The 15065-nt window shown below is 41.6% G+C and overlaps 1 protein-coding gene across 3 annotated transcripts in view; it reads right to left on the bottom strand.

Annotated features, from left to right (window-relative positions):
• Nucleotides 1-12321, bottom strand: part of EGLN1 (egl-9 family hypoxia inducible factor 1) — a 79495-nt gene extending 67174 nt beyond the window's left edge. Inside the window, exon 1 of one of the 3 annotated variants that reach the window (XM_077168342.1) lies at nt 11304-12321. In XM_077168342.1, coding sequence (XP_077024457.1) covers nt 11304-12236 — 933 coding nt within the window. In that variant the 5' untranslated portion in view covers nt 12237-12321. The remainder of the gene's footprint in view (nt 1-11303) is intronic. The other 2 variants (XM_077168340.1, XM_077168339.1) reach the window with 2 other exon arrangements.
• Nucleotides 12322-15065: the final 2744 nt, after the last annotated feature.

The raw sequence follows: 15065 nt of genomic DNA on the forward strand, positions 1-15065 counted from the left end.
GCTTCTCCCAATGAGATTCCTGCTCATATTCTACCACAATTCATAACCTGATGGACTGACTTTGGCTTCAGTAATGACATAAAAACTTTATTTCACCTTCAGAGAAGATCATTCTCCCAGTACTTGGAGTTAAAAATAGCTTAGGCCATGTTGGCCTGGGGTTATTTTTGTCCAGAAAATATGGACAAGAAACAGCCTAGTAAACATAGAAAGAAGGGTTGACCACAATAGGACAAAAATCCTCACAGACTTTGAAAAAGTTTCACTGTAGCTTTAGAAATTGCCAGATGGAAAAGTGGTCAAGCAGACGTGAAGTATAGGGCAGAAGATCAGCTGAGGGCAATTCAACAAATGTTATATGAATAGCACATAACAAAAGACAGAATAGTAAAGCCACAATCCTGCCCTTATAACTTCCTGGGGAAGACACTTCAGGAGTAAGATGTAAAATGTTTTTGAGAAAAGAGAAAACAACAGAGGTTCAGAATTTGGGGAGTATGTGAGAATAGGATTTAAGCAAGATCCTCAAGTATGTATATGATTTGAATTGCTGGGGCAGGTGTGTAGGAGGGGTAACCAAGGCCAAGAAAATTCACAGACATGTTGGGGGAGTTAAGAGGGGAGAAACAGTCTGGCTGAAATAGTGGTTGTACTTCAAAGAGTAGAAAGAATGGATATGTGGTGTAGGTTTATCCAGGCGGCAAGCATTAAAGGCATAAGAATTATATTGCATCCTTTGAATAAATCTGTGAAGTTTTGAATAACATCTTTAAATGTTGGTAAATCTATATTACAATGGATATGAGTGGTACACAGAGAAGAATGAATTAAGAAAAAAAAACATTTTGTAACAACCCAGATATAAAGTGATTAAAATATCAGTTAGAGTAGTGCAGTAGAAAAATCAAATACAAAAGTTACTGAGTGCCCCATGCATGAAGCTGAGCATACCAACATGAGTAAAACAGTTTCCTACCCTCAAGTGGGTTACAATTAGTAGCAGAAATGAGGGAGAAAACCCATCATTGTCAGGAAAATGTTCTATCAATGACAGGATGTGCCACAGAAACAGATTAAGGCCCGAGTTGTAATTCTGTTTAGAAGGATTAAGGCAAGAAGAAAGTTAAAGAAACCTTCCTACCACCCTCCCATACAGAAAGAATCAGGGATGCAAGAGGTAGAAAATTAAGACAGGTTCAAAGAATATCCAATTAGGTTCCTCCAGCTTGAGTACAAGTGCATGACAGGAAATGAAATGTTCTTTAAAAAAAACTTGTATAGCATATCATGGCTTTGGGTGCAACAAACATTTCTAATCAGGGAAATGGCATGATCAGATCTGTATTTTGGAAAGAGAACACCAGGGGCCATGAGTAGAATATCCTGGAAAGGAAACATACGAGAAGGAAAAAAAATGGGGCTTTTGTAATAATCCAGCTCAGAAATGAACATGGGTTTCAAGAGAAGAGTATCAATAAAGATGAGGAACAAGAAAAAGATTATGAAATAAATCCTAAATGAGTAAAATTTTTAAGACCTGTTGAAGTATGTGTTCCTCTAAATCTACATGCTCTTTTCAGACTGGGAGACTTTCAATGGACTTATTCCAATTCACTCTTCAGGAGTCGCAACCTAAATAACTGCTATTACAAGGAAATCTTTCCTGACCTGAAGACTGAGTTAAGTCTCCTCTAATTTCTCAAATAGCATCCTGCATATCTCATAAACATTCATCATACTTTTAATTACAGGTTCAATGGTTTTCCCCTCAGACAATAAGATTTCTGAAGAGCAGGGAGAATTACTTCGTCTGACCTGGGTGCTGTGATATCCTCAAAACACAAAGACCATGGCATATATTAGGCACACTGCAAAAGGCTGTTGGATAAATACAGTTCACAGAGAGGTGAAGGATCAAATTGAAACCTGTTCCCCCATTTCCCCACTAGACAGTTTTCCCAGCCCTGAGATCTTTCACCAAAGGGAAACTTGAGCCTTAACCATCCTGAATTTGCAGGACATCCAGGTGGAAGGGTCCATCAGCCCTCTATAGAAGCCAAGGTAAGAGAGAGGATTTGCTGATGCCTCCTTGATCCAGCTGAAGTCATGCAGCACCTACTGTTACCACTACTACTGCTAGGAGTACACTACAGCTAACAATCAGCTAAGCACTAATTATCTGCTGAGCACTGTTGATGTAGTATCCCACCAATGCTCAAACAAACCTTTATATTACTGATGAGGAGGCTGATGCTTTGTTAGAGCACAATCACACTAATTTAAGAACCCACACTTCCACAAGTATGTGAGATTATCCAGGGATAAAAAAAAAAAACAGAAAAAGGTAAAAAGAGAAGAAAAATCACAGACCATAAAGAATAGTTAGCTTTTAAGGGGCAGACACTCCAAAGGAAGAACCAACTTAAGAAGTGAGTAAAGAAAACAGTGGATTCAAAGATAACTTCCAGGTTTCAAGTACAAGTGTTAAGGAGAATGAACATAACTAAAAAAAGAGAAAGTAAAAGGAGCAGGCCTTCTATGGGGAAAAAGTGAGAAAAGGAGAAAGTCTTTATGGATTCACTATTTTAGATTTATGCTGTCCGAGCATGTGTGTGCAACTGCTGCCCTCCTCCCTCAAGTGTGGCTATTTCAATTTCGTTTCACATAATTAAAATTAAATAAGATAAATTCAGTTTCTCAAGTCACACTGGCCATATTTCAAAGATTCATGAGACTAGTGATCTGTAAGGAAACAGAAAATTCCCATCATCACAAAAAGTTCTATTACATAATATTGTGGTGGACAGGGTGAACATACAGCAAGACAAGTGGAAGTTATCTAGCAATCAAATGAAAACGTAGCATCTGAACTGTGTGGTTGGCAGACTTCTAAGATGGCCCCCAATGATCCTGTCTCCTGCTATTGATGCCCTTGTGTAATCTCCTCCCCTAGAGTGGGGGGTGAGCCTAGTGACTTGCTTCTAAGCAAAAGAATACAGCAGAGGTGATAGGAGAATGTCTCTTCTGTGATTGGGTTACAAAAGATTGGGAATTGTGTCTCCATTACCTTTTGGTTTGTACACTGTGATGAAGCACGCTGTCTCAGAAAGGCTCACATAGTAAGTACCTAAAATCCTCAGCCCAGTACAACAACCCACAAGGAAGTAAATGCTGCCAATTAATCCCTGAGTAAGCCTGGAAACAGATCTTCCCCCATTCAAGCCTTTGCACACCCTGACAATCCCTTCACAAGAGACTGTGAGGCAGAGGGCCGACCAAGCTATGCCCAGATTCCTGGTCTACAGAACAGCAAGATAATAAACGTGATTTGCTTTAAGCCACCAAATTTTGTGATTCTTAGTTACACAGCAATAGATAACTATTACAAGCCGAAAAAAAGCCTAGAAATAAAGATTTTTCAAGTTCTCCCTAGATGCGTGTTTTCTGACAGTAAAGAGCAGAAAACTAAAAACTGAGCTTTAAGAAATAAATAGTTAGAAGCTGAGAAAAGAAGGAAAATTCTGAAAAATATAATGAGGAAAAATAATTAAAAGCCTAGAACACAAATTAGTAAATGAGGAGCCAAGACTTACAGGCGAGGTGGTCAAAGTGGTTTTTACGCAGCAAGAAGACCTAGCTGAGGTCTTAGCATAGGGAATTTAGGAAAAAATTTCCTAGTTTGTAATTAATAAATAATTTTCAATACCGCTATTTCAGAGGGGTAATGCTAAGAGAAGTCAATGGAAGAAATAATAGGTAAAAAAATCCTCAGAGGATAACTGTATGACAAAACTATAGAATCAAAGCTTCTTGTCACCATTTACAGAAGAGACTTGAAAGCATCAATGTTTATGAGAAAAAATTCAATGTTTTAATTCCTCATTTCTCTTTAATTTACTGGTTAGACTGAGGTTTCCTATCTAGATTGTCTTACACAAAAATCAGTCTTAAACTGAGATTGTTTGAATTAAGATGAGATTACAGGTTTCTGGATTCCAGTGTCCATTTTGATATTTTAGGCTTTAATTTTTAAAATCATTTCATACTGTAATTCAGTGTTTACCCATAAATTTGTGACTGTCCCTGACCTTGTAGTCAAAAGCAGGACTTCCTATGCTAAAAGTCCAGGATACTATATTATAATTTTATTACTATCAGGTCTCATTAGACACTTGTAATTCCAGTTTCAGGCTCCGCATCAATGGAATGAAAGTCTCATAGTTCTGTGATATCTTCTCAGACATCAAATATTATGCTTAAACATTCCCCTTCTTTTCTTCCTACTTCAGAAAACTGTAACAGTCATTTGTATCCATAAGTTAATGAACTATTTATGATATTTTGTGGTCTTCCCAAATTTCGTGCTAGTCTTACTTTCAACTACATGTTTAAATGAAGACATTTTATTTCTCACTTTATTTTCAGTGTATCTAAATCTGTTTGCTTCATACTGAGCCATTCACTCTTCTCCAATGTTTCCCTAAATTTCACAATCTGCATATTTTTTCACATGGATTTATATTTAGTAGTTCATGCAAGAAGGTATAGACATACATGTTGACAATACCAGTGCTTCAAGATTTCCTGCAGTAATTCTTGTAGGCAGAGCAAACGGTAGAGCTGATGAGAGCATCGTGTGCAAAAAGAGCCATGAAGCCTTTGGAGAAAGAGTGGACAGGGCTGAAAGGCCAACAGCTTTGGCAGCAAGAACAGCCAGTCTGAAGGAATGTGGAAATGCAGAGCAGGGAACTTTTTTCCTGTGGCTTTGGTCAGGAAATAAGCATCGGTAATCAACTATAAATGAAAACTCTGAAAAAGTAGGGCAAAAGACAAAACGCCTAAGAGTTAGTTAGGGCAAGATAAAATAATTATATCCTTCCACTTGCTCAAGCCCAAAACCTTGGACTCAGTCTTGACTTCTCCCTTCCTCTAATACCGCACAACTAATCCATCAGCAAATCTCACTGACTCTACTTTAAAAAACATATCCAGGATTCAACCAATTCTCATCTCCACAGTTACTGCTCTAATTTAAGCCCTCATCATCTAGGGCCTAGACTACCGCAAGAATTTTTCCTACTTCCATTCTTGCTCCCCCTACAGTTTATTTTTACAAAGCAGCCACAGATATAGTTTAAAAGAAACTCTTCAATAGCTTTCCCTATCACGGAGGATAAAACCCAGAGTCTCTGCCACGGCTTACAAAGCTCTACATGTCTGACTTTATTTACTATCCCAGTACTTCACCGATCACATCTCCTATCACACTCCCTCACTCCCTCTGCTATAACGACAATAGCCATCTCGCTATTTTTTTGTCTTCCATCTCACTATTTTTTAATACACCATACACATTCACATCAGGGCCTTTGGAGTTACTATTTTATATCTCTACTTAAAATACACTTCTTCCAAATATCCACATAACTCACCCTCTCACTTCAGTTATATCTTTTTTTAAGTCTCTACTTTATTATTACATTATCAATCCTACCAAAAGAAAAGTCTCTGGTTACTCTGCCACCTTACCTTGCTTTATTTTTGTCCTTAATATTTACCACCTAACATGTATTTTCTGACATGTTTATTGATTGTCTCTCTCTCTCTACCCCTCACCTACTTCAAGCAGAATTTAAGCTCCATGAGAACAAAGAAAAGACTTTTTGTTTTTGTTATTTAGGTATCTGTAACTCCTAGAACAGTATCTGAAACATGGAAGTATTCATTTAATATTTGTTGAATGAACAAATGAATTAAAAGATTACCAAAATCGGATTCAGATAATAGAACAAGGAGGAAGCAAGAATATATGATATTTCAGGAGAAAACGGGATCTGGGATACTGAATAAGGAGAATGAATTTTCTCATGAAAATTTTATTGCGTTTTCAATGAGCAAACAGGGACTATAGATACCACCCATGCTCTTCAAAAATAAAACTGATGTGACTTGGTTCTGAAAGATGTAATTATGAAGTATAAAACATCCCAATAAAAATAGCAGAACAGTTCAGACTTATGCTAGGAAACCCAGGTGTGAAATAAACTGGTCAGAGAAGATTTTAGTTAACCTTTTATCAGGTTTTTTGGTCTTATTTTGTTTTTTAAAATAAAAGAGGTTTAGTTAGAATAAAAATTAAAGACAAGTTATTGACATGGCTCAAATTACCTAAATGCAGTCTTGTAGTCACAGCAATGTTTCAAGTGTGGAAACAAGGGTTTAGTGGAAAAGGAGATAGAATGCAAGCACAGTAGTAAAAATGCATCTATGAAAACTGTCAAAGAATGTCCTAGAATGAAAGGGAGGCTGAAAGTATAGCTTTAAAGACCTAAAGTGAAAAAATAAAAACAACTAAGCTCATAACATCAAAGACATACCAGAAAGGCACAAGGCTTCAAAAAACATGGGAGAAGATGAACCATACATTTCAAGCTTGACAGAGGGAAAAAAAAAAAAAGGAAAGGAAAACAGAGAACGAACAGGTAAATCAGAAACACAGAAGGAAAAGACAATTTGGACTAAGGAAACAAGAGAGGGGAGGACTAGCTAATGCAGGAAAATGTAAGACGAACCAAAGTATAAAAATATAGAAATACAAGGGGAAAAAGGAAAAGGAAGTCACAAATGTTCCAGTAGATTCTCAAAAATGGCATAAAATACACCAAAATTAATTAAGTAGGAATATGTATGTATTTACATGAGATATCACGCTGAGTTGCAGATGTAAAAGTACACTGAATTTTGTCGCTTACCAGCTCTATGATCTCAAACAAGTCACTTAACCTTTTTTGAGACTCATTTCTCTGTTAAAAAAAAAAAGTATGTGTATGGGAGCGGGGTTGGTTAGACTAAAAAAGCAATGATTGTTCTAAGTCTTTTTTCTCCTAGCAATAATGGGGGAAAAAGAGGGAAAGCTCCTCTTCAGGAAAGAATCACAAAAGAAAACTAAAAAAATGAGATGCTTAACTGTAACAACATTTTTACAAAGTGCTTTACAACTAAAAAAAAAAACTTTAACATGCATGATTCTATGCACTCCTCCCAACAAGCCTAAGAGGCTGAAAGGCAGGACAGACAGGTGTCACTTAACACCATTTTACAAATGGAGCAACTGAGGGAAGCTACTGGCCCAAGGATACAGAAACAACAGCAGACGCAGGATCTAATTCAGATTTCAAAGCATCTCAGGGTCGTTATCCTTCTACTCTAAACTGCCCTCCTCTTATGTGATTAAGTTTCTGCAAAATATTTCTGTGGCTTGTTAGGTAATAAATAAGTAAAAAGTTATAAATCTAAAACATGCACAAAATATTTTAATTTAAAATAAAACTCCTTTAGGATTAAAGGAGTTAGTTTACAGCTAAACTAACTTAGCTATACAAAATGTTATCCTTGGAAGGTGAACTTGGTTCCCTTGCAATCAATTAAGACCCTTTCAACCCACATGTACTCTCTTTATAGCTGAGAGCTATTGCAGCTGCAATAGTTCCAGTCCTTCTGCAGACAGAATAACTGACTTTGATCTTGAATTCTGATGTACTATTAAACCACGAAAGCTGCTTCAGTTTTTATACCTTGGATGCCAAGAGTACAGAAAAAAATGGCAGAGGTAGTAAGAGAAGGAATTTTTGTTTGGTTTGTTTTCAACATCTTAAAGGACTGTCTACATATTTCTATGATAGTGATAACAGAGCAAAAGGATTTTCCTCATCACAGTCTTTGCTCCAAAAACTGTAATCAGCCAGAGCTAACTGCAGTACTGGTGAAAAATCTTAAAAATATAATCCGCTGCTTCTTGATCTCAACCTGTTTTATTACTCCTTTTCTTTATGTCCCCCCTCCTTTTTTTTTTTTCTTTCCATAGGCAACGAACCCAAGTCTCCGGCATGGCAGGCGAGAACTCTGCTTGCTGAGCCACTGGGGCCCGCCCTCTTCATGTCCTTTTAACAGAACAGATTAAGTTTTGGATTAAATTCCAAAAATGATAGGCATATGATTCTAATACTTTCATTTTAATGGGCATTTTTTGTCTCTTCAGACTAGCTAAGAAGCTCCAACAGAAAATTTCAACATTTTTTCATAACCCTCACACCTCTAAATTTTCTTCCTCTACCCCCCAAGACAATGCAACTATGATTTCTTACAGTCCGCACACCACAGTCTTCACAAAACGGCAGACCATGGTTCCTTTTTATTTACATCATTGCAGATCTTCTTCATGGAAAAAAAATAAAGGGTGCGAGACAGGACAAAGGCTCAAGGCAGTTTAAGGGCAAAAGAGGGGGAAAAAATCCCTCCCCCCAAAAAACAAGAGAAAACGGAAACTGGAGCTAAATTTAATCAGTGGCTATAATTGTGGTCCCTCTTTTCTCCTGTATTATTTTATCCTTCTCTAATAGTTCCTCCTTTAAAGTAGCTGGACAAACAGTGACCAGATAAGCACATCAGAAGTAGAAACTTGGGGAAAATCAATGCCTATACAGAATGAACCACAGCCAATTATACATTACCTGATTATCAAGCCCTGACATACATAATCACCATAAAATATATATAAAGTAGATGAAAAAGAAGATCAGATTCTTGGTCAGAAAACCTGAATTTAAATCACTGTTATACTGCATGATCTCCAACAAGTAAACTAACTTTCCTTAGCCTCAACTCTCCTAACCTGGAAATACGGCTAATACACAAACTACCTAACTATGTATCCCAGGGTTGTTGTTAAAATCTAAGTTAGAAAAATACTATACATTTGAGCAAGTAACTTTTTCAGTCATTATGCTATGAAGAATAATACAATTCTTAAAGACCCTCTCTGCAATCATACAGAACACCCATATTCTACCATTTCTTAAGAGTCACACTTAAATGGGCATGATTCAGGTGGAATACAAATACAAAGTGGTTTTTTAAGCCATTATCTGAAATTAACTTGCCTAATCACCTCACAAAAAAGTTTATACAAGCCAACCACAGAATGTAATTTTTCACATAAAAAATAATGCTATTCGCCCACTATCAACATAAAATGTAGTATGCTAAGTAATCTACATCTCATTTATACTACCTATCTATACCTAACAGTAGAAAAAGCATGGGGCTTGACCTATGTGACTGTGGCTGGCCTGTTTGAATCCTAACTAGGTTATCATAAGTGGTGGGGTTAGTCAAGTCTGAACTGAAATTTCCTCAAATGTAAATTAGAGTAATACTACCTACTTCAATGGAGGATTAAGGTTATTGTCATCACGTCTGTATTGAGCCTAATCCAGTGCCTTGCCCACCGTGGTTATTTTAATACATGGCGGCTGGTATTTTGCCTTTCCACTTACCGGAAGCTAGCACCCTGGGTCTTTTTGCGAATACTTAAATTACAGGGCCAAACTTGATTACCAAAAATTCTTTCAGCCAAGACATACAATGAAAGAAATTCACAGATGCTGAAATTGTGTACCTAAAAGTAAGGTGAGCATAAGAGCACATCTAAAGAGTTTAAAATTCACCCTTCCTTTAAACCAGTCCTCTACCAACGATATGTGCAGTCAGATGACTTGAAACCTCAACTACCATGCCCTAGAGTCACTAGGATTCCTAAGGAAGGAGGTGGCTATTTTTTAACAGCCTACACCTGAGAAGCAACAGCTCTACGAGCCAGGCTGACTGCTGTCTCTTCCCTGAGAAGGACAGGCAGAACCAGGAAGATAGGAGAGAAGAGGACTCATCCTAATTTGGATAGCTAAATTAACAAAGGAAAGAAGATCAAGGAAGATTTAGGACGTTATCTTCTTTCAGGCTTCATCTTAAGCTTATGCTCCAACTATGTACTTTGGTCTGTCTTCATAGCCCTATAATACCTTCCCTCAAACTAGCTCCTTTCCTGCTCTTGCGTTCATGACCACATTCAGATTTGATTTGTTAAAGAAGTATTTTTTATATAAATGAAAATCTCAGTAAAGACCAATTCTTCCAATTTAATATTAACAACTATTCACTTTTAGAGACATGATATTAGGGCATTTGCCTTCGTCCAGCACTGTAGTGGCAATACATTAAAATTAGACCTCACACCGTATTTTCCCCCACAAAGTTGTCTTGTTTAGAACTTTCCTCACTGCCTATGCTCAGTCTTCCCTGCAGTCCGAGAGGCACTGTGATTGTTAAAATATGCCCAAAAGAACTAATGGGAAGAGTTACGTGTGTGTACAAACACGTACGTGCGATGATCCTGAAAGACAATCTCTCAAACCTCACAAAATCAGACAGAGATTGATGGTGGAGGAGGGCGGGGCGGGGAGGAGCTGGGTTACAAAGAAAAGATTAAGATCTGGGAAGTAAAATGAAAAAGGGCTGCAGGAGAGTATTAAAGAGTAAAGAGTCTTCTGTTTCCCAAACTCAGGGAGAAAGCGGGACTAGATTAGGTATGAAGTGAAGAATCTGCAGCGGAAAAACAGCAATAGTAAGGAGAAAACAAATAGAACTCAAACTGAGCCGTTAAAGTGAACCCTCCTGCTCCAATTCTGTGTATTTTTTCCAGGAAGCTACAGAACAGTTCTTTTTCAACAAGGGATTATATTAACAAAGCAAATCAAGGAAACCTATGCTAAAAATGTAACCTACCTACTCTGAGAGATCAGAAACGGAAATGCTTCTTTCCCCCGTTTTGCAGTGGGTTTCAAAACAGAAGGGACAAGGCAAGAACTGTGCGGGGGGAGGGGAGCGGCCAAGCCCTTCCCGAATACGCGTCGTTTTCGGACTAAATGCTGATTTTAAATGCACCTTTATGTGGTAAGCTGGCCGAGCCCTAACTACTCTGCCCAGGAGAATCTGAAGAAGGGTTCCAGCACCACAGGGAATAAGAGCGTAAGCAAACACAAGGCAGACGCAAAACCAGCGCTGCACTTGCTCTGAACAGTACTCGAACGCCTCGCTTTGGGGGGCTAAAACTCCAGCGTGGCTTAAATTTTGATTCAGAGTATTAGGAAGGAAAGAAAATGGGCAAAGTTAAAGGAGAGCGTAGTGCCTAAGTTCAGCCAGAAAGGGCAGTTTGTAAGCACACTTTAAATGAAAAATAGCAGACACGCTGTGTGTGCGCGGCGGTGGGGGTGCTAACTAGACAAACACTTTCCTACGGACCAGAGTCATCTTCTTTATGGGTTCCTGCCACACAAGAAGGAAATCATTTTTGTTCAGAGAAACCAGAGCAATCCAGGTTTCTCCCGCTAAGCGGTTCGCGTCGCGGGAAGGGGGACTGCCGGCGGAGGAAGGGACGTCCAGCGCAAACCACACACACACACACTTACTTTCGTCCGGCCATTGATTTTGTAGTTGCCCAGCTTCCCGTTACAGTGGCGGATCAGGTCGTCCATGCTGCTCATGAGCAGCCCAATGGTTTCGCAGCCGGGCTCCTTGCCCTCGATCCAAGTGATCTTATCGCCTCGGATGTCCTTGGACGAGTCGCTTTTCTGGCTGACCAGCTGGCCGTCGGTGAACTTGCCGGTGTCGTGCAGGGCCCGCACCTCCTCGCCGATCTGCTGCCCGGTCTCCTTGCCCAGGAAGTCGTCCACCACACAGATGCCGTGCTTGTTCATGCACGGCACAATGTACTCCAGCGCCAGCTTCAGCGCCGGCAGCGGCTTCGTCTGCCCGTTGGGCCGCAGGCCGCCGCTGTGGCTCAGCCCCTCGCCGGGGGTGTTGCTCGGCGGGTACATGTTCGACTTCTCTTGGTACAACTGCGAGCGGGCCAGCTGCTCTTCCTTCCCGGGCTCCGCCTCGGTCGCCGCCAAGCCCTGACTGCCGGTGGCAACGTGAGGCAAGGGCGCCGCCGCCGCGGGATCCGCCGCAGGCTTCGCCTTTGCCTTGGCCGCCGCCGCATCCCCCGCCGCCGACCGGCCCGGAGGCTCCCCGGCCGTCGCGTCCCGGCGTGGCGGTGCCTTCTTGGCCTCCTTGGCCCCGCCGGACTTGGGCGGCGTCGTGGCCGCCGGCTGCGCGGAGTTGAGATGGTGCTGGTGGGGACCCGCGCCGTGGGCGTTCCGGAGCTCCGCGGTGCCCTCGCTGCCTTGGCAGACGAGCTTGTGCTTCTTCCAGTCCTGGCGCTGGTGCTCCTTACTGCAGTAGAACGAGCTCCGGCAGCGGCTGCAGCGCAGCAGGTTCTCCATCTTCCCACACAGCTCGCAGTACTGTCGGTCTCGTTCGCTCGGGCTCAGCCCGCCGGGCCCGCCGCTGTCATTGGCCATGGCGGCGGCAGCGGCGACGGCCAAGCAGAAGACGGTGGCGGCCAGACGGCCTCGCCCGGGGCCAAAGGGAGAGAAGGCGAGCGACTCAGGCTGTTACTGCGCCATGCACCCGCCCGCCCTCCCCTCGCCTCAGGGAGGCCGGTGTCCCCCGCCGCGCCTCGGCCCCGGCCGTTCTTCGTCCTCCCGGTCTGGGCCGCGCCGCGCCGAGTCGGCAGCCGCCGCCTCAGCGCCTCATCGCCGCCGCCGCGGACGGAAGAAGCGCGGCCTGGTCGGCGGAGGGTAACTTGGGCCCCGGCGGCGCGTGGGCCCCGGGCGCGCGAGACCGGCCCTCGCCGCTGCGCCGTAGCCGCCGCCTCTGCGTCCCTGCCGACCCGGCCCAGCCTGTTCGGGAGAGCGGAGGGCGTGCGGGCGCCACTCGCTCTGCGCGCTTTGCACGTACACCACGGCCCCGCCGCGACCCGGCGGGCGGGCGGGCGCGCCAGAGGGCGGAGGGAGGCGGAGGGAGGGAAGATGGGAGGGGAAGGAGAGGCGGGAGGGCGGCGAGCGCGCGCACACGCCCAGGCTGCGGGGCGGCGGCTTCAGGCGGCCGCCTCCGCGCGCCCACGAACGACCGCGGGGCTGGGCCTGCGAGCCCGGGACGCCGGCGTCCCTCCTTGCCCTGCTCCACGGCCCCGCCCCAGGCGGGCTGGAACGCCGAGCGGCCCGGGCGTTGCGAGCGTTCCGCGGGGCGCCCCTAGGAGCAGGCCGGCGAGAGCCCGAGAGGCTGGGCCAGCGGCCCTGCCACCCAGACGGTGCCTACACCTGCTCCGGGGAAGAGCGCCGGAAGCGAAACGGCTGCGGAGCGGGGCCGAGTGATAACGATGGCTGCTATTTGTTTCGGACCTCTTGGGTAGGTTCTAGGCGCAGTTCTACGCAGGCTGCAAGGTGGCTGTTGCAATCCTCGTTTTTCATGAGGAAACGGAAATTCAGAGAAGTAAAGTAACTTGCCCAAGGTCACGCAGAACTGGGACTGAGTCCAGGAATCAGACTGTCAGATTCCAAAGCTGCTTTTTCCATTACACCATGCAGCCTCTGTTTCAGGAAGGGCCGAAGTGGTTAAAAACAGAAATAAATTAACCCAAGCCCCTGGATTGAAGATATTAACATTTGATGTATTTTTAAACTCTGAAATTATGCCCAGTTTAAGAACCCCGAGCATTTTTTGGCTAGCAGGTTAAAAAGGTAATCAATGCTCATTCCAGTTACTGTATTCAGGCAGTTAAATCCAACCTATCAGATCTCCTGAGAAGTGGTTTTTGGTGTTCAATGAGTATTACTAAATTGACGATTTTTTAATTAAAAAAATCTTTTATTAATAGAATGTAGGCTACCTCGATGAATACAGTTCTTTGATCCAACATAAAAACTTCGTCAGAAATAAGGCAAGGGCGTTTCTTCCCATTTACTATTTATCTTAAAACGAAAAGGGCTGTGATTTAGATTTCCACACTCTTTATTGAATACCTACTAATGTGGAAAATGCTGTGCTAGGGTTTGTGTTATCTGAATAGACTGCAAGTGATATCAGCAGTCTTGCAATTAATAGCTCTCCAGACTTGCCACACAAGACCTAAAATGTCTAGGAAAAAAGCAGAAGAATAAAGGAAATGACTGTAAGTCACTTTGTAGAGGAATTTTTTTTTTAATTCCTCTGAATCCAGAAACAAAATCTTTTAATCAATTATACAGAATTTTAAGCTGTTTTTAAATTCTGCTACATAAATAAACAGTATCCTGAGGATCTAATTTGCTGGTAGAGGAAAATTATCCCAATTAGTTTGTTCTTTGGGAAACTGAAATAAATATACTCAGAGCTTCAAATTCCTAAACAAACTGAAAATCTATTTTTCTGTAAAGAAGTAAGACCTGGATCTCTCTTAGATGTGTATCCAGCTTTCCCAGAGTTTATTAAATATAAGAGAATATCACTTTTTTTCTTCAGACGATACTAATTCGGCTGTTGAACAAGTGTATTAACAGCATACTATGTTGCCAGACTATCCTTAGCACATAGGTGAATTGGTTACACTATGCCCAGGAGGCACACAGTGCAAGAGGAAGACATGTAGACAAGTAGTAATTACAACCTTGAGTGTCTAGCTCCCGAAAAGAGGGATGGACAGGAAGGGATGGAAACACAGATAAAGGAATTGCTAACTCTGCCCTTTGCAGTAATCAAAATTCCAAGCAAATTCATTCAAACATTTCTAAAAAGGTAAAGGAGCTATTTAATGGCTTAAGAAAGCAAAACTGTATAAACAGAGATTAAAATATAGCTTAAATACAAGTAAAATCTAATACTTCTCAGATCTTCCTTTGCTATGTAATTGTAAATGAGTCTTAACTTTTCACAGGGGCAGGAACTTGGCTAAGAAATATACATTCCACAAAAATACTTGATTCTTCTCAATTTAGTTATTGGTAGGTATTAACAGTTGTCCTACCATTTCTTTTAAAATTACTGTTTAGAGCTGTGGCAGGCAAACAAATGTATTGACATCTCTAATGTTTTTATGTATTCATTGAAATTTATTTAAAAGAATCAAATATATGTCCATATAAAAACTTTTATTAACTTTTATTTAGTTCCAATTAAGTATACAAAATCACAAATTAAACATGTATATCCTGAAAATATTTAAATAAAACTATTTAAGATTTATTTGACAATCCAAAATTTTCATGAATGGAAAAATATAAAATATTGATTTACGATATCTCTGAAGAACCATGATTTTAGAATGTTCACTTATTCAAGTTCAATAATTTGTGAACTAATTCTAATTTAAT

Source organism: Tamandua tetradactyla, chromosome 7 (assembly GCF_023851605.1).
Source record: "Tamandua tetradactyla isolate mTamTet1 chromosome 7, mTamTet1.pri, whole genome shotgun sequence".
In the NCBI taxonomy this organism is placed as follows: Eukaryota; Metazoa; Chordata; class Mammalia; order Pilosa; family Myrmecophagidae; genus Tamandua; species Tamandua tetradactyla.